Raw genomic sequence first — 19,929 nt, 5'->3', positions numbered from 1 at the left:
AAGGTTCCCTCTCCATCCTCAGACGAAGCGGCATGGAGCTGGGAGAGGTGGCTGGGGGAGGAGGGCTTTGCCTCTCCAGTATCTTCTATGCAAGACAGACTGCCTGGGTCCTCTCCTGATTCACCTCTCTGGACAGGAGGCCTTTCCCAGAATCACTACCCACCCCTCCTCAGACACATACACAGGACTTTTTAATACTGTTAACAGGAGAGAGTAGACAGGGCTGAGATTTCAGGGAACTTGGAGAAACACGGGAGAGCTGACTGCTGTGTGGATACCCCAGCACCAGTGCTAATGGGAAGAAACTTCTTCTAGAGTATGTCCCTGCCATTCCCCTTCTGCCCCTCCCATCCTTCCAAAATCCCTAGCAGGAGTCATCTCATGCTCCAGTAGGAAAGTCCAGGGCTTCCTGGGGAGGAGAAAAGTGTGTGTGGGGGGACTGCCAGCCCAGGGATTACTTTTATCCCCAGCAGTTTTTCACGACCCCAAGCCCAGAGAAGCAGAACAACACAGAGCTGCTATTTCCATGGCAACAACTAGGCAAGAGATGGGGTGACTGGGGTGGGGGGATGCACCTGCTTTCCAAAGCTTACAGAGAAGGGTAAGAGACAGATGGGTAGTCCCAGTGACCCAGGAAACCCTGGTCCCTGAGACACAGGGGACTTGTAAAGAGGCCAAGAGCTGTATCTGGAGCTGAAGCAGCCAGGCATGTGCTTGGGGACAGCATCCACCTTGAGTACCTCTCTGCTGTGGTTGCCTCCCCTGTGGAGTGTGACCGGTGGTTAGACCACGTGAAGGGCCAGACTGGCCAGGCCAAAAGCCACAATCCGTGGTCGAGGAAATGCCTCTGCTGTGGAGGCGGGGGAGGGAGGCAGCCTCAAAAGCAGAAGGCCTGAGCTCCGGTCCCAGTCCTGCTGCAGGCTGGTCAGGGCAGCTCAAGAAAGTGGGTTCCCCTCTGCTGAGGGTGCCCCGTCTAGGTCCCACTGACCCCGAGTCCTGGGTCTCCTGTGGACTGAGGAGAAGCCAAACCTGTACTTCTGAGCTCGGTCACACATGTCCCCATACCCTTCCCATTGCCCTCTGCGTCCTGTTCTTCACCCCACCCAGCTCCAGACTATTCCTGCCACACCCCGGGCTGGTTCTAAGCTCAGAGGTAGAGGCCAGTAAAAACACCCGCCTCTCGATGCTTCCTTTCCTCCTGACTTTATCCCTTTCCTCTCCTTCCCGGAGTCCCCTCCTTTCCCAGGGCCCCTGGCCCCTGTAATCCCTCCAGTCCCTGTCAAATCTCCAGACCGCGGCCCATTCCAGAGAGGCCCACGAGAGAGGGCCCCCTCCCACCACACCCAGAGCCTCACCTTGTACACCTGTCCGTAGGTGCCATTGCCGACCACCTCTACCAGCTCGAAGATGCCTGCAGGGTCCTGAGGGGGCGGGGGAGAGAAAGATGAGGTATTAGCATTTCAGAACAGGAACACTGAGACAGAGGCGGGGAGACAGAGGCGGGGAAGGCTCTTCGACCAGGAGTTGAAAGTGAACGTGACTGTGTCAACGGGGCTGCTGGGGGGCTGACGGGAGCTGTCCTTTCCTGAGACTGGGTCAGAGTTCACATTTGGGGAAGGGAAAGCCGGAAGAAGGGGAGAGTAGACAGGAGGCAGAGCCCTGCTGGCTATTTAGACAGGCTGCTGCTTTCAAACTCAGTGATGACCTCTGAGAGCCTGTGGCCTCATCTGCACGGGGGGATAGCTGAGGACTCACCTCTGGGCTGGTGGCAACTTCAAATGGGGCAACGCCCACAAAATGTTTATTAAGTCGGTGCCTGGCACATGCGTGTGTGCAGTGAAAGTAAAAGCAGGGATGAGGAAAGTTAGGAGAAGCCGGAGCACGAGAGCCACCCTTCTTCCCTTTCCCAGTTCTGAGCCCAGGGCTCCCAGCATTTGGTGGGGTAGAGGGATCTGGAGAGGGGGAGGGGGATGGAGAGCAGGGAGAGGCGGTGCGAAGGGAGAACTTTCAGTTCCCCTTGTTTGGAGTCAAGTGGTACCAGGAGAGGAGGGGTGAGGGCCCGCAGGGCTCAGACAAACGCCTCCGAAGAGGCTCATGGCCTGCTGGGCTGAGCAGCAGCTGCAGGGAGGCCACCTGCACCCTCTGGCAGGGCTCCTTTCTGAGAGAGAGGGATTAGGAGGTGGGGTTGTAGGCCGAGGCCAGCCTGGGGCGCCTGGAGTCACAGGCAGGCTCTCCCCCACCTGCAGGATGAAGGGGAGGCACATGTCACTCAGGAAACAAACTCCCCAGCCAACACCCATGCCTCCTTGCCGACAAACCTCAAAGTATATCATATAAAGCTCCCTTCTCTCTGATTTTGAAAACCAAGATAGGATTTCTGTAAAAACAACCAAAGAAACTCCCAAAACCAAACAAACCTAAAGAAAGCCTCCTCCTTTGCCCACTGCAGCAAGGGGACATGGAAGGTAACCTGGGCGGGCCGGAGATCAGGGAGACTCCCGCCTCAGGGGGAGGACCGGAAATGTGGCCCTGGTTCCCGGACATCCTCATCAGAGCCCGTGCCTCCACATGCCATAACTGTGCACTGACTTGTCTGTAAATCCTGGAAGGAAGGGACTGAATCCTCCCTGCTTACTTGCCTGTCCAGCACCTAGCCCAGGGCTTTGCAAGCAGCAGCCTGAAAGAACATTCCAGAACTGGCTGGGTGTGTGGGAGCCTTGACAGAAGCTGCAGAGGGACTCCTTCCACCTGCTCTGAAGGGGCCTGGGCTGGCCAGAGGAAGAATTTCCTGGTTCTATGTTCAATTACTTAGCTCCAACTTAAGTCACTAAACAAAACAAAACCAAACCCTTGAATAGGTGTAAAAATCAGCTGGCCCCACAGGAAAGGGAGAGCTGACAAGAGGTCTGCTTGAACCTGAGAGCTGCAAGGGACCCAGAAGAAGCTATCTTGTCCACCTGCAAGTCTAGATAGACTCAGAGGCTTGAAGGGAACTCACTTCCCTAAAAAATCTCTTCCAGAGAATGGCCTCATCCATCCTGGGGCTTCTAAACTCTTAACCATTGGGAAGTCCTTTCTTTCATCTTAATTCTTTCTGAGATGGATGGAGACAGGAGAAAGGACACATGGACTTGATTTTCTGATGTTCCTAATCTAAGAGGGGGATATGAGTGGCCTGGCAGGGTCACAATGACACAGCATCACCACCTCAGATCCACACAAACAGAGGTTGTAACCTGAGCTCCCAGTCTCTCTCCTTAGCCTCTGTTTGGGAGGCACCGAGGGATAAAAGGCAGCCTGTGAGGTCAGACACTCATGCTCAAACATGGATTTAATGGTCTCAACCCCCAGCCAGGCTGACCACACTTACTTGAAATGGTTATTCTGGGCATTAAGTTGAGACTGTGCGTGTGACACAGGAGTCCTGGTCCGAAACATCCTCCAGGGAACATGCTCCACGGAGGCCTGGCCCTACTCCGCTTCTCGACGGCAGCACCACCCTCACCCAAGCCCCACCTTGGCAGCATCCTCTCCCCAGTTCCTTCTCCTTTCAAGACGCCCGTGTGTCTCCTCCTCTCCATCCCCGAAGCTGCTACTCCAGGCCCATCCCTCCACCCCCTCCCCTCCTGGAGTGCCTGCCTCGCCACCCTGCCTTCTGCTGCTGCCTTCTGCTTCACCCTGCCTTCCTGAGTTTGCTCCTCTGCCCAGAAGGGAGTCCAAACACCTCAGCCAGATACTTAAAGTTGCCCCATCATCAGACAACTGCTAAATACTGCCCGAGTGAGTGTCTACATTGACCCTGTCCTGGGCCCTAATCTGGGGAGATCTGCCAGGTGACTGTCTTCTTCCATTTATCCATTAAATATTTATCTGACTATGTGACAAGTTCTCAGTGAGGCACAATGGGGATCTCAACCGTGCTGTATGAGAACCACAGACAGCCCCTCCAGGGCCATGTGATTTTACAGACAGGCCAAGCACCCCAGCGTGGACACGTGGACACTCGGTGGTTACGCGCCATGAGAGCAATGGAAGGCACTCCAGTCTGGAATAGAGGAAAGAGCGCTGGAGAGTGATTTCTAGGGGGACATAGCTATGTGTCCCTGAGCAAGTATTTAACTGTCCTCGGCCTCATCTTCCTCACACAGCTAAGAGGAAGCTGGACTGGGTAATAAGCCAGCTCGGCAGTTTCGGGGGACAAAATCTGACTCAGGGTGGGAATCTCAGGCAGGCTCCCTTGGAAGAGGTGGTGTCTGAGTGGTGACAAGAACTACAGAGCAGGGAAGGCCAGGCCCTGCTGAGGGACAGCAGCCTGGGTTTGGATGTTAAATCTGAGATGTTTGGGGATGCAACGTTTACCAGGCAGCTAGAAACAAGGGTCTGAGGAGAAAGATTTAAAGACAGTTTGTGAGTGTGGGATACGTGGTCCAGGGTGGGTGCACAGGGAATGAGGATCAGAAAGGCCAAGGCCAGCCCCTGAGGAAGGGCCACGTGCTGCACACGGGCGGGCAGAGAACAGACACCAGAGCGGAGGTGGTCGGCGGGGACCGAGAAAAGCGTCACTGGCCTCAGCACCGAGGGCCCCACCGGGTATCCCATGCAGACTGCAGTGGTGAGAGCAGACGGCAGGGGCTGGGGGGAGGTGGGGTGATGAGGAAGTGACGGCTCTGGGGGCAGCACCCTCGCTGGAGAAGTCCGACTTGGAGAGGAAGGGGAAAAGCAGATGATGGCTCGAGGAGGGAGCAAGGTCAGACAAGTGGGTTTTCAAAATAGGGAAGACCTCAAATACTTAAGGGAAGAAGACTAAAAAGCAACTGCTGATGCCCGACAATTTGCTGTGTAATGATATACATGGGTGCATATTTATCTATTTGTATGTAAACTGCATCAGTGGATTACATACAGCACTGATCAAATACAACAGTGCCATACTCAAGGATTCAGAATGCCCAGAAATACACAATACCACAGCTCAAATATGATCTAATGCATTGATCTGACTTCAGCTGTAGGCCCTTCACATATCTGCCTGTCTGCATGTGTGGCCACCCTCTTCAGTGGCGATCTAGAAGGGGCAACCCCAAAGGGAAATGCTCTGCTCCTGGGAAGCCACCAGGCGGTCCTGGCCTGCCCGCCTGCACAAGGGCACAGCTCTGGAGCCTCCTCCAGCTCTTTGCCTTGGTGCTCAGACTCTGTTCTCAGCATCCTGGTTCTTGTCCAGCCAGCTGCTGGCAGGTGAAAAGAGATGGGGTCAAGGGTACAGGTAACTAATGAAGGAGGGCGAGAGGAAGGAAGAGATGAGACGTGAAGAGTCGCGGCTCTATCGAGATTAAAGACAAAGGAAGATGGGGGAGAGCTCCATGAATAACCAGTGACTCTGCCTTAGGTGATTATGTCGATGGGAAGATCATTTGCTAAGCAGGAGTCTGGGGCCTGAATAAGGCTGGAAGATCTTGGGAACAGATGCTAGACAGGGTGCTTTAGGATATGTGAGAATCCCAGATCTTGCTCCAGAGATTCTGATTTAGCACTGCAGGTCTGGGGTGAGGAGGGGACTCTGTATGTTTAACAGATCCCCTGGGTGATTCCTATGTGGAGGTCAGTGGCCCCCTTGGGAGAGGATGTGCTGCTTTGGGGAGTTACTAACAGGCGAAAGGAAGCATCAGGGATCTGAAAGGAGGCACAGTGGGGGAGAGCTACTGCTCTCCTACAAGGGCGCCACGGCACCTTCCTCTGCACTGACTCAACTCATGCCCCTTTTATCTATGTCAGGGGCCAACCCCGCCAAAAGATGACTTCTCCTGTCAGCCAAGTCAAATCCCAAGTGTTGGTGGTGTTTTTTGTTTTTGTTTTTCCAGTAAATCACTAGCCATTCTAACACACCACAAGTTATCCAACCCATGAATTTCAACCTCAACGTCACACATTGATCTCATCTATTAAACTCATTGACAAGTTCAACAAGGTTGCAGGATACAAGATCAACATATGCAAACCAACTCTTATTTCTGTATACTACAATTAATGATCCAGAAAGGAAATTCAGAAAAACAATTCCACTTACAAGAGTATCAGAAAGAATAAATCAAACCAAAGAAGTGTGAGACATGTACACTGAAAACTGTGAAACACTGTTCAAAGAAATGAAAGACCTAAGTAAATGGAAGAACATCCTGCATTTATGGATCAGAAGATTTAGTACTATTAAGATCCACACATTCAATGTACTTTTATAAAAAACCCAGGTGGCTTTTTTGGGCAGAAATTGATAAGTTTAGCCTAAAAGTCATATGAAAATGCAAAGAATCCAAGAGACAAGATGTCTTTAAAAGGAAGAATGAAGTTAGAGGACTTGCACTTCTCAAGTTGAAAACTTACAAAGCTACAGCAATCAGGACCACGTGATACTGGCACATGGCAGACATGGATCAATAGACTGGAGTTGAAATCCAAAAATAAACTCTTCAATTTGTGGTCAATTGATTTTCAACAAGGGTACCAAGATCATTCAACGGTTTTTTCAACAAACTGGATATTCATGTTTAAAAGAATGAATTTGGACCCTTATGTCATACCATACACAAAAAATTAACCCAAAATGGATCATGGCTCTAAAAAGGTAAGAGCTAAAACAATAAAAAATCAAAAGACAACACAGGCGTAAGTCTTCATGATCTTGGATCAGGGAATGGTTTCTTACATATGGTACTGAAAGTACAAATAACAAAAGACCAAAAAAAAGGTAAATTGGACTTCATCAACACCTAAAACTGTGTTTTTCACAGAACAGTATCAAGAAGGTGAAAAGACAACCCACAGGATTATAAAAAACATCTGCAAATTATATGTAAGAGATAAGGGAAATGTAGATAAAGGGACATGTATTTATACCTGATAAAGGACTTGTATACAGAATACTAAAAAAACTTGAGAATAAAATAACTCCACAATAAAAAGACAAATAATTTTAAAATGGGCAAAGGATCTGAATAGACATTTCTCCAAAAGAGATATACAGTGGCCAATAAGCACGTGAAAAGATGTTCTATGAGTCACTAGGGAAGTAAGAATCAAAACCACAAGACGCCACTTCACACCCACGAAGACTGCTTTACTCAAAATGACGGACAATAACAAGCACTGAAGAGGATCTGGAGAACTTTGGAGCCCTCATACGCTGCTGGTGGGAAGGTAAAATGGGGCTGTCACTTTGGAAAACAGTTTAGCAGTTTCTCAGGTAACTCTATGTAAAATAGTTACCACGTGACCCAGCAATTTGACTCCTAGGTAGATACCCAATGCAACTGAAAACATACAAACACACAAAAATCTGTACATAAGATGTTCACAGCAGCTTTAGTCATAACAGCCCAAAAGTAGAAACAGCCCAATGTCCATCAACTGATGAATGAATGTGATGTATCCATTTATGGATATTTCAATAATGGAATAGTCTTTGGCAACAAAAATGTATGAAGTAATAACGATACAAGGTACAGCAACGTATGAACCTTGAAAACATTACACTAAATGAAAAAAGGCAGTAAAAAAAAAAAAAAAAAAACTTCACGTATTTACAGCTCCATTTATATGCAACATCTGTAATAGGCAAATCCTTAGAGACAAAAAGCAGATCGATTAGTCCTCCTCCAGGGGCTGGGAGGAAGGAATTGCAGTGACTGCTAATGGGTACTGGGTTTTATTTGGGGCTGAAGAAAATGTTCTGAAATTAGACAGTGGTGATAGCAAGTCTGTAAATACACCAAAAACCACTTTAAAATTCTGTGAAAGGGTGAATTTTGTGCTATGTGAATTACACATCAATAGAACTGTTGTTAAAAATAATAACCCTAAAGCCCCTCTCTTACTACTCCATAAATTATTGCTGACAGTGACAATTGTCACCCTAAGAAAGTTAACCTACTCACATGGAAGGGACCCCTCAAAGTGCTAATAACACATGTGAAAAAGTCCTAAGACAAACATAGACAATGATAAAATATAACTACATATAAAATTTAGAATTAGGCAATCTGGTTTCTTTTCTTGGCTCTGCTGCTAACAGGCTGTATGTTTGTGGGCAAGTCACTTAACCTCTCTGGGTCCCCTTTCAATGAAAAAACTTTCTGGTTCTGTCTCTATGATTTTTTTTTTTTTTTTTTTGGCGTGCCACGCAGCATGTAGGATCTTAGTTCCCAGACCAGAGATTGAACCTGCATGCCCTGCACTGGAAGCATGCAGTCTTAATGGCTGAACTGACAGGGAAGTCCCCATAACCATATGATTTTAAAAGCTAAAGTCCACATTCCACAAAGCTGCCAACCTGATGACTATGTATTACTTCCTTACTGTGTGCCAGGAGTTGTGTTAGGCTCTGGAAGATAGTTAAGTAAAATGGGGCAGTCCCTGCTGTAACAGTGTTCTGATGGGGAAGACAGACACTAAACAACTCTACAGTTCTGTGGTTGCTCTCTTGTGATCCTCCAGACTTGGGCAATCAGGCAAGGGCGACAATAAGGACGATGGCTGGGGTCTAACAGCCTTCCCAGGACTCTCTGAGCAAGGACATTCTTATCTGTCCCATCCCTGTACCTCTCACCTTGACTACCTCATGAGACATCTCCCACATTTTCTGTCTCAGAGTTCTCTTTCATTGCCTATCCTCCCCACATCCCTGTAATAATTAAACAGCTAGCAGGTTCTGAGCATTTTCTTCAGTTCTGGTACTGCTGAGTGCTTGAGAAGTATAATCTCAAAGCAAACTGTAAGGTAGGTGTTACTGGCATATTTATTTTACAGGGAAGGAATACTAGAGCAATTTAATAACATGTCCAGGCTTACACACAGCCAGGCAGCAGCGGAGCCCAGGTCTGCCCTCAAAATTCGACTTCCAGGCCTGCTTTGCCTTGATCAATGTTCCTGTTGCCTAAGGGACCCTGTTTTCAACCATGTGGTTCCTTTGTTACCCCAATCATAGCTCATGAGTCCAAAAGATGGGCTCCTGATCCAAGGGTAGCCAGTCTGAAACCAAGAGAAAAGATGAATGAGGGCAAATTTCCCTCTTGGCCATTCCAACTAAAACCCAGAGAGAAGACACCAGGAAGGTACCTGGAGAGTCAGGGTGGCAGAGGTTGTGAGCAGAGAGGCCGGCTGAGAACAGAACAGAGTGGAGGCAGAGGGAAGTCGGGGGACAGGGGACAGACTGGTGCTCACTGTGCCTGGTTTTACCACGACTCAGAATCACCCTGCAGTTCCAGCTCCAAGGAACTGGCTGTGCCGCACGCTGTTCATGTGCTCAGACTGCAGTGAGATTCGGAACCTTCAAGTAAATCAAAATCCACATGACAGCAGTACTACCAATTAATTTAATCCCACAAAACTCCACGACACTGATACTGTTCTGTTGTGATTCTCACTTTACACATGAGAAAATAGAGGCTTGGTGAAGGTAAATAACTTGCCCAAAGTCAAATGGCTAACGAAGTGGCAGCACCAGCACGTGAATGCACATAGCCTGGCTCCAGAGTCGCTGCTGCAACTTCTTGTATTCAGCCTCACTTGAGAGCTTCCTTGCAACTAAACAAGCTGGACCACAACCTCATTATTTAACTTTTCGCATGATTATGTCTCATCTCCTAAAGTAGAAGAGATGCTCTTTCAGGGTAGGAACCATCCTCAGGTGGTACCCGGTTGCCACATGGTATGAGAGCTCTACAGACTTGCACAGATATGGGTGCCCAAATGTTTTATTATATTACCTGGGTAGCTGTCTGTGTCATATGCAAAATCACTTTTGTTGAATCGTGAGCATGTGGAATAATAGTCTGTGGCTACTTTCACTCACAAGGGTTTATGCTACTAAGCATTTCCTGAAAGTGAAAGTGCAAGTCAGTTTCTCAGTCGAGTTCAACTCTTTGTGACCCCACAGACTGTAGCCCGCTAGATTCCTCTATCCATGGAATTCTCCAGACAAGAACACTTGAGGGGGTTGCCATTCCCTTCTCCAGGGGATCTTCCTGATCCAGGGACTGAACCTGGGTCTCCTGCATTGCAGGAAAACTCTTTACTGTTTGAGCCACCAGGTGTTCAGTGGGTGGAGAGGTTGTGGAAGGCAGCAAAAGTGTTCGGATCACTTACTGAAGAGTGGGGCTGTAAGACACGTGACAGACTCCCTCATCCAGCTCAAAAACTGCCAGGGAGACATTACGCGGCACTGGGCTTCACGCCGTTATGATGTCATCTGTGATTTACAGTATGCGTTCGGGTACGAAGAGACAGCAGTGATGTTATCTGCGGTGACTCTCCAGGGAGATGTGCCTCCAGGTGCGAGTCAAGGGATGGCGCTCCACACGCACCTTTCATCCCGACCCACACGTGCACTCACGCAGCGACATGCCGCTCACGCAGGACACTGCCCTCGCACGAATCAGCTGGCGCCGATTCCTGTTTTTATCACAGCACCAGGTGTGTTTCTAAGTACCCGTGAGGTGCTCAGATGCTTGTTGATTTAACTTCTAAATGCCAGCAGAGCAAGGAGGAGGTGGGTTTGGTTGAGGAGAGTTTTCTGGAAGAAGTGGAAGATAAAGAGCTGGAGGGGCTGGGGGGAGGGAAGAGGCACCAAGCTGGATGGATAGAGAGGAGACCCCTGGGGTAGGCAAGGGGGCAGCAGGAGTGGGCCCTCCCTTCGACTCCTCTGTCTTCAGTTCCCCTCTCATGATTTTCAGTGTGTCCGTCTGCCCAGCTGTAGCCCAAGACTTCCTGAAGGCACTGCCTTCTGCTTCAGAATCTCCCCAGCACTTGGCACAGGCTGTGTGCTCGATAAAAGTTAGCTAAATGAGGACTGGGAACAGGACCCTGATCCTTCCCAAGGTGCCTACCTGTACCTTCATTGGGGGCTCTGCTCACTGCTGGGACTGGTCAGGAGAGAACTGGGCACAAACTGTCTTGGGAGCTTTCTCCCTTGCTCTGCTGATCCTCAAGGGGCTCCCTGGACCGACCTCACTCTCGGCCCCAGCTCATATCTGGAGAAAGGACAAGGGGAAGATGGTGACAGAGCTCTTCACAAATAGCAAGGCAGTTATTCTGAGGCCTGGGGACCAGCACTGACTGGCATTCTCCTCTTCTCTGAAAACCAAGGAATCGTTTGCTGAAAAACGGTGACTATTTCCCAAGAGAAAATGCAGAAGAGTTTATGCATCCATGTTTGCGGCCTGGCTGGGATGGGGTGGCAGGCAGCAAGAACTGAAGCTCAAGGATGAAGGAGCCGCGAAGCTCAGCTACAAGACACAGGAGGAGAGAAGGAGCACCCCAACTGCTCCCTCACAGTTGGCGTGCAGGTGCCCAGAAATCCACGGGAGAGGTCTGGAGTCACAGGGGAATCCAGGATGAAGGGCGGGTGACAGAAAGGTAAAAGGAGGCCAGCCCCTCAGGTTTGGGGTCAACATTTCCTGAAGTGGTCCAGAGCTGGCAGGTTGAACCCTGGCCTGGGTGCTGCTCTGACCACATGCCTCCCTGTGCTGTTGCTTCAAGATCACCCACCTCCAAGCGGGGAGTCATGTGTGTGGTGTCTGCTCTGCATGGAGATGAAATCCCCCGAGGGGGACAGAGGTTTCTGAAGTACTTTAATAAACGCAAACTGTTAGCATCAATATTTGCAGCATCTTTTTAAATTGCCTGCCAAAGAGTGCCTTCTTAAACCTTGGCTGTACCTTCAGGGAGCTTATAAATCAAGACGCCAGCACGGAGAATTAACACGCTGAGAAGAGTTACACATGCTGAAATCTCAGAGGTAAGGCTGCTTGTGAGGCAACTGCCAGAGAAGCAGGTAGGAATGGCAAGTCTGACCCCCACTTTTTTGCTGACCCACAAATCAGATAGAATTTTCAGAGCTGGAAGGGTCTGTCCCTTCCAGGAGATTCTAGGAGAATTCCGGGAGATTCTAGGAAGTTGCTGGAATGGTAGAAAGAACCAGAACTCTGAAGTTTGGGGAGGGCTGAGAATCCTTGGGAAGGACACCAGGGAAGGTCCGGTCTCTCCTGCACTTCAGGCCCTGCTGTGATTATTCACTGGGATATGCCTTGGCAGGTCCTCCTGCTGCAACTGCTGTGCCTCCCTAACCTAGGCGAGGTGCCATCCCAGCCACCCCTCCATGGGGGAGCAGTGCCAGGAGGCGGGGTTGCCCCCGGGCTGGGGGACAGGAGGACAAGTGTGGGCCTCGGCCCCACCTCCCCCTGTCGCCAAGCATACCAGGACTCCACAGAGGCCCAGAGAACCCGTGATGGGGATGAAGGCTGGGGAAAGGAACCGCAGGGCCACTCAGGAAGGAGAATGGGAACTTGCGGTCCACAGAGGGGACCGACGAGAGCTGGCATGATGGAGGCTGCAGCCAAACCACCCTCTCGCCTGGAAGAGCAGGGCTGCCAGGGCCTGTGGAGCCTCTGTTTATGTGGTGCTGAGAGGGCCTCCCACCCTCCCTCCCCGAAGAACACAATAGGCCTGTTTTCCTGAGCTCTTCCTGTGACCCAGCAGGGCCTCAGGAAAAGGAAGAGGGGGGCACGGGCAGGGCTGGCACCGAGGCACAGCCTGGAGGAGGGGGCCTTCAGTCTCCTAGCAGCTCACTAAGGCCTTGAAGCCACCCCTACATGCCAACCATCCAAGCCCCAGACCACTGACTGCCGTGCAAATGCAGCTTCAAACCCTGTCCCTCATCCCACGACCAACCAGATCACTAACCCTAAGCCCCTGCTATTGGAGCCACCACTGGGAAGGGGCCAGGAGCGGGGGCGGGGGTCAGACAGGTTTCCCCCGCAGCTCGAGGCCCACTGGGATGCAGGCACAATCGGTGCTGGCAGGGGCTTGGGGGCTGTCCTGGGGGAGAGTGGACACTGAGATGTCCTTCAGTTAGCTGTAAGCAACTAAAGGATGTGTGTGTGTGTTCCCCTATGAGAAGAGATACAGGAGGGTGTGTGTTTGGGGAAAGGATGGGTGTAAGAGGAGGCAAATGGGAGTGGATGTGTGGGCTGCGGTGGGGGTGGGGAAGTGGCAGGAAGTTTCCTCAGGTTCCCTCTTCCTTCGTCCCCAAGCACAGAAAGCAGACAGCCCCAAGGACCCAGCAGGTCCAGACGCCTGCCTGTGTCAACAGGAGGAGCCCTCCGAGGCCTGAGTCAGTCTCATCCCGCCCCCCACCCGCCAATAACCCAGGGAGTATGTTGTGTTACCCCCATTCCTACACCAAGGGCTCAGTGTGGAAAGTGGGCCCAAGGCCAAAGCATGAGACAGACAGACACTCCCGTGGGAGAAAGGAAGTCGGCCGGAGTCGGCGGGGGGTACCATCAAGGCACCTCCTCGCAGAGCCAACAAACGAGAGAAGAGAGCTCGAAAGGAAGGTTAAAACCCTCCTCAACTCCCCGTCGCCCACAACGTCCAGTAATAAACCAGACGGCCTTCAGAAAACTCCCATCCTAGTCTTCATCCCTCTCTGAAGCTGACGCTCCACTCTGCCGTGGATAAGCCTACACTGCGGAACTGAAGTGCATCCTTTTATTCTGGTTCCACACCGTGAAGTACTCACCCTCTGCTTATCGGCAGCTTTGAAGTATTTTTACGGAAAAGGAGTACAGGACGGGAGGGAACCGAGTGTGCCCTGGAGTGGATGGGCAGGAGAGAAACCAGGAAGGAGGTTTATGTGCTGGCAGAGGGTAGTTTTTAAGTCACTCTTTCTGGGTCTCTACGCCAGGAGGACACACACGACTATGAACACACACACACACACAGATACATGAAGAGGCAGAAGCAAGTCCAGACCCGACACACACATCAACACAAATACCATCCTGATCAGAAACCAGTCAGAGCGGACAGGGGCCCTGCCCGTGCCAGGCTGGGAGCCGTGCCCTCCATGCCTCAGCGCCCAGGTTCTCCACAGACCTGGCTGCCCGGACGCCTTGGGCTGGGGGCTTTATCCAGACCAGAGGGTTTTCCTGGATGGAGGGCCCCACAGGAGGCAGGCAGCTGACCCGTGCGGTGGCCAGAGGGGAGACAGGCAGTGCGGGAGGGAGGGGGGGAGGAGAGGGGACCAGAATTCGAGCAGGAGTCTGGTGCTGGTTCTAAAATGGCCGCAGGCGAGGCCGGGGACAGATGGTCTCTTTCTGATGCTGAGCTGGAGAAGTGGGGAAAGGGAAAAGGAAAAAATAAATACCGTCACAGTCAGAAATTTAAAAATAAACCAAAAAACCTACAAGATAAACAGCTTGCTTCTGAGAGTCCGCCTGGCTCCAGCAGCTAAGGGAAAACAGAGAACCACAGGCCTGGGGTGACAACTCCCAGTCTCAGAAGGGAGGTCATTCTAGCCATCCCCCTGCTCAGAGCTGGAAGGTCTTGCAAAGTCTTCCAGGCACCTGAGGGTGGTGTCTTCCCTTTATTTCTCTAATATTCACTTCCCAAGCCTCAAGTTTTTAAAGCCTTTGTGAATAAAACATTACAAACTGTCAGAGTTTGATCCTGGCTCTGCCATAATGAGCACAGAGACTGTCTCTGTCTGTGGCCAACAGCATCAACTTCATCACCTCCCAGCTGCTGTCTCTGCTGCCGTCATCCAACCACCCAGCTCTTCAAAATTTACAAGGTGTTTCCACAGTCATGATCTCATTTGTGCCTCTGACCTGGAGGGAAGCCAGGCAGGAATTATTACCCCACCTCACAGATGAGAAAACCAAGGTTTCAAGACGTTGTGTTTTCAAAGTGGAGCCTGGTTCGTCTTCTGATGGCCAATCCAAGGAGGCCTCCCATGGCACACGTGCCCCAGAGCTCTGTCCCCTGGATTCCACTGGCCTTCTGTGGGCCAGAGAGACTCTTCCTTAGGCTCAGATCTGACTGCCTTTCAGCTGATGATCCAAAGGATGGTTTATCTGGAGCCCCACCCATTCCCATCCTGTGGCAGAGGGGGGTTAGCGGGGAGAAGGACAAGGCAAGGGTTCTTGGTTCTTCTAATACACCACACCCCTTTCCACCTCTGGGTCTCGGCACATGCTGTCCACTCTTCCAACTCCATCTCTCCCCTCCCTTTTACCTGGATGCCCTGTGCACATCCTTCCAGATTTCAACACAGACCTCATCTCCTCCAGGAAGTTTCCCTGACTGTGGTCCTGCTCCCACGACACTCTTTCACAGCCCCTTTCATGGCACCAATTTCATTTTTGTGATTGATTCTTTAATTGTTTGTCCTCTGCATGACAAAGTCTTAAGAGGTCAAAGTGTTAGTCACTCAGTTGTGTCTGACTCTTTGCGACCCCATGGACTGTAGCCTGCCATGCTCCTCTGTCCATGGGATTTTTTAGGCAGGAATACTGGTGTGGGTTGACATTTCCTTCTTTAGGGGTCAACCCAGGTCTCCTGCATTGCAAAAGATTCTTTACTGACTGAACCACCAGAGAAGCCCAACGGCACATTCAGTACCTTTCTGTTGAATGGATATAAAAACAGAAGAAAGTAGGTGCTATCTAGATAAAACATCCCCTTTCCCTAGTGCACTGGTTTCTAACACTAGCTTTGGGTTTAATCTCCATTTTTTCCCAAATAATCCACAAATAGTCACTTAAAAACAACAAATGAGGGCAGCTACTGAAAGTGAATCCTCTTTTGTTATGTGAATCGGCGCCCCATAATTTATATGCTGGGTAAACGTATGTTACTAGAAAGCGGAGTTACCTACAGCAGGAACTCCTATAGAGCGGGCTAAAATCAAAGGGAAATTAACAAGGACCCAAAGGCTGTAAGAAGCAACAGGGCAAGAATAGAGAACGGGGCAGAATAGGGAAGAGAGCCGAGCTTTCTGGAAAGGAGAGAGAAGGGGACAGAGGCTGGGTTAGGTGAAGGGCAGAGGAAGGTCACATCTTAGACAACTTAAAGGAAGGTTCCAAAGTAGGAGCAGATGACTCGGGGACATGTTTTCTTAGCTGAAGCAGAAAGGCAACCAGAAGGCTAGTAAGACGGAATGACAGGGAATGGTTTAGACTTCAGAGAATCAGAAGGCCTGGGCACTGGTTCTGATTCTTTCATATCATGAAGGCAAATCAGCAAATCACTTAAGCTTGCAGAGCCTTTTCCTTACCAACCCAACCCCATCGCACAAGGGTTTATGGATGTACAAATATTTTGATACCCACAAAGTGCTACAAATTTGCAGAGTCATTATGAAGAGACTTGCCTCCCATAGAGCCAAGGAAAAACTCTGTCAGAAGGTGATTTTCCTGGGATTTAGAGTGAAGAATGGCAGCTTGGGAGAAAAGAGACTAGACAAAAAAGCAGAATTGTGAGGAGGGCAGGCGAGAGAGAAGGGAGGAAAAAAAGAACTACGGCCTTGGAGGCAGGGCTGAAAGGCACAGGGGGCTGGGGTGGGGGTCCCTGGCAAGCAGACAACAGGAGAGAAAGGGCAGAGCTTGGAAGCAAGGAGGCAGGAGGGGGGCAGACATCAAGCCCATTCAGGCTGGCAGACACCAAGCTGACGCAGGACGACAACAATAATCAGGGGCTGGATAATAATACGGCTTCTCGCTGCTAGTTTTCCATTCTAGCACAAACAAACCATTAGACTTCGTTGCCAACCGGCTCCTGTGGGAGTCAGGTGTCCATGAACACCAGGAAGAGGCTGGGGAGGGTCTGTGACCAAGAAAGCCTAGGTCTTGTGTGACCCCTGGGTGGCTTCTACTTCCAGATGGGAGACCCGGCCAGATGCCATCAGAGAGGACACAGGGAGGAAGGCTATGACAGACGGGGACTACGAGAAGACACCCTGGAAGGAAGGGTAGAGGGCGCCAGGCTGAGTCAGTTGAGCGAAGAGCAGGTGGAGGGTGGGGCCCACAGGGAGGGGGAGGAAGAACTGTCTGAATCAGACTTAGAAAGGGTTACTCTCCAAAGGGTGGAGACCAGAAATTCTCTGGCCCCACCAAGGACCAACTCAGAATAAATTACAGCCCAAGGGGTATATAGGTGAGACAGAGGGAGGAATTTCCTGACCAGCAAGATGGAGCAAACATGCTCATCCAACTATTCACCAGGCCCACCTCTCCTCTTTTTTCCTGAGAAAGCTTCCCTAGCTACATTCCTGACAACTTTAGGGCCCTGTGACCTGTTCATGCAGTCATTCAACAAATGTCGAGTGCCTGGCAGAGACCAGAATGTGGCAATGAACAAAACAGAAACAGACCCTTCCTTTGTGGAGCTTACAGGAAGCAAACATTAAAGACACAATTACACAACTACACAAACTGAACTGCGATAGGCAGTAAGAACAAGTACAGGGCTTCCCTGGTGGTCCAGCAGTTAAGAATCCGCCTTGCAATGCAGCGGACACTGGTCCGTTCCCTGGTAGGGGAAGACCCCACATGCTGTGGGGCAACTAAGCCAAGGCACCACATTACTTAGCCTGTGCTCTCGAACCCTCAAACCACAACTACTGAAGCCTGTGCGCCCTAGAGCCCGTGCTCCGTAACAAGAGAAGTCACCACAACGAGAAGCCCACACGCCGCAACTAGAGAGTAGTCCCCGCTCACCACACCTAGACAAAAGCGTACTCGCAGCCACGAAGACCCAGCGTAGTCAAAAATAATATAAATTAATAAACGCATAAATTTTTTAAAAGCACACAGAGTACTTTTTGAAAGATTAAAGGGAGGTTATGAAAGGGACTGGGGCAGTAAAGGGCTGATGGGAAAGTGATATTTAGTCTGAGACCAAAAAGACAAGTCAGAGTTAACTCAGCGAAGGTCAGAGGTGGGGAAGGCCCAAGGCGCTGAAGGAGAAAGAGCCTTAAGTCTCCAGGCAAGGCCATGGAGGATCCAAGTAGCCTTTCCATAAAGCACTTTACACATTTTTGTGTAAAGTCCTGTCTCTCACATCTGAAAGAAGCTGCGTATCCCCATCAGAATGTCCCGAGGGTGAGGTGCAGGTCTACCCCCACCCCCGGCTAAGCCCACAGCTTCTACACACAAGAGCACGTGGGGCTGGAATTCCTGACTCAGGGGGCAGGACAAAGAAGAGTTTCAAGTTCAGACATTAGATTTTGAAGTTGCTCTTTTTTCCAGTGGAAGAGGGTAGAATGCTCTAGGGCAGAGAAGGGAAAGCCAGACCCACACTTGGGGGGCTGAGCGACTCACTCACCCACAGCCATTAAGACTGAACTCAAGACACTGGGTGGCTTTCTCTTTCCCCAAACAAGACGTGCAGGAAAAGAGGAATGTTAACAGAACCCCAGGAGACATCCTTTCTGGGGACTTTCATAGGAGAAATCATACAGCTACCACCTATCTAACGAGCAGTTACCAGGCCAAGTACTTATACCCTTCTGTTTAACCCTCAAAACAGTCCTGCTAGGTGGGTCTTTGACAAATGGCAAAAATGGGGCATGGGGGTAATTACGACCTTGCCAGAGGTCACACAGTAAGTGACAGAACTGGAGTTTGGATTCAAATCCCTCTCCAACACCTATGAGGATGGGAAAGGCCCTGATATCCAGCTCCCTCCCTATCTCCAAAGAACAAGTAAATATGTCCTGTCTTTCCAGGTCAGTCCTCACCAGGTCTGCCTGCCCTTCCCTCGGCTCCAACAGACTCAGGGGAGCCTAAGGAAGGGAAGGGAACGACAGAGGACGGGATGGTTGCATGGCATCACCGACTCAACGGACACAAGTTTGAGCAAACTCTGGAAGGTGGACGAGGACAGGGAAGCCTAGTGTGCTGCAGTCCATGGGGCTGCCAAGAGTTGGATGCTACTGAGCAACTGAATAACAAGGAGCGCACCCACACTGATGTTCTCACTTCAAACGGTCCTTCAGACCTTTTGCTGAACCTTCCCTGTCTTTGGTATCCTTCCTGGATGCCCCGCCCTGCGTCCACACCCCAATTTGGTGCTCAAAGATTTTTAGCAATGTAGAGAGGACAGAAGTGAGGAGGGGCCTCTTGGGTCTGAGGGGCCTTAAGGATTATCTGGTCCAGTGGTTCTCAAAGGGAATCTGCTCACCTGGGAAAACACACATGCCAGGGCCCTGCCCTGGGAGGACTGAATCACCTGGAGTGGAGGGGCAGGGTCTGGGTAAAACGTAGGTTAAAGCAGCTACCCAGGCGACTCTGAGCGAGCCTCTGATTAAGAGCCACTGTTCTTATCTCCTTGTTTTCCTAAGTGAGGAAACCCAAGTCCCAGAGAGATGACATTCATCCTGTAAGCGAGAAGAACTGAAACAGGAACCAGGTCTCTGGGCTCCTGATTCCACGCCGGCTCCACGTATCACGTTGCCTCAACTGCGACAGCCCTAGGTCAGCAGGCCTCCACCGGGGAGCTCTCTGGAGACGTCACTCCTGCCCCATCTGGGCAGGTGACAAAGATGGGGTGGGGGACGTGGGCAGCAGTGGGGACATTAATCACTGACTTGTGACATACACCTCATCTGCACAGAACGCACCCTGAACTCCAGGCTGACCAAACACACGGGAGCCCTCCATTTCTGCTGGGGCCTGGGCACTGCAGCAGAGCAGTAGGAGTCTCTGAGTTCAGGTCTAACCAGCTCTGGGACCCTGGCCTGCTGCTGGCACCTTTAAAAATGTCAGATAGTCCGTGGAGGCTCTGCTTTAAACATGGACACTTAAGCCACTCCATGCTTTTATCATAGGTGGTGGTGATAACAACCATATCCAGGCAGGCACAATGCCAGACAGCAGGGTGATACGTAGGGAAGGCCGTGTTCCCATGAGTGAGGAGTGGAGTGTTCCTCCATTCACACCGTGAGCACAAGGGGTGAGTGAACCAGGCTCAGCCCAGGAAAAACCATTAATCCATTTATAGTTGACTCAATCTAAGAAAGAAACAGGCTTTAGATTAGAGTGAGAGGGGCGGTGGTGAGGAGGGCCACGGGGCAGATGCTGGAAGGTGATGGTGAAC

At 50.7% G+C, this 19,929-nt stretch overlaps 1 protein-coding gene across 12 annotated transcripts in view; it reads right to left on the bottom strand.

Moving 5' to 3' along the window:
* Positions 1-19,929, bottom strand: part of MINK1 (misshapen like kinase 1) — a 46,535-nt gene that overhangs the window by 14,906 nt on the left and 11,700 nt on the right. For all 12 annotated transcript variants that reach the window (XM_065911099.1, XM_065911100.1, XM_065911106.1 and 9 more), the window contains exon 2: positions 1,356-1,421. In XM_065911099.1, coding sequence (XP_065767171.1) covers positions 1,356-1,421 — 66 coding nt within the window. The remainder of the gene's footprint in view (positions 1-1,355; positions 1,422-19,929) is intronic.

This window comes from Muntiacus reevesi, chromosome 18 (genome assembly GCF_963930625.1).
Source record: "Muntiacus reevesi chromosome 18, mMunRee1.1, whole genome shotgun sequence".
Taxonomy (NCBI): Eukaryota; Metazoa; Chordata; class Mammalia; order Artiodactyla; family Cervidae; genus Muntiacus; species Muntiacus reevesi.
The sequence above is the reverse complement of the archived record's forward strand: the minus strand, read 5'-3'. Positions and strand labels throughout refer to the sequence as shown.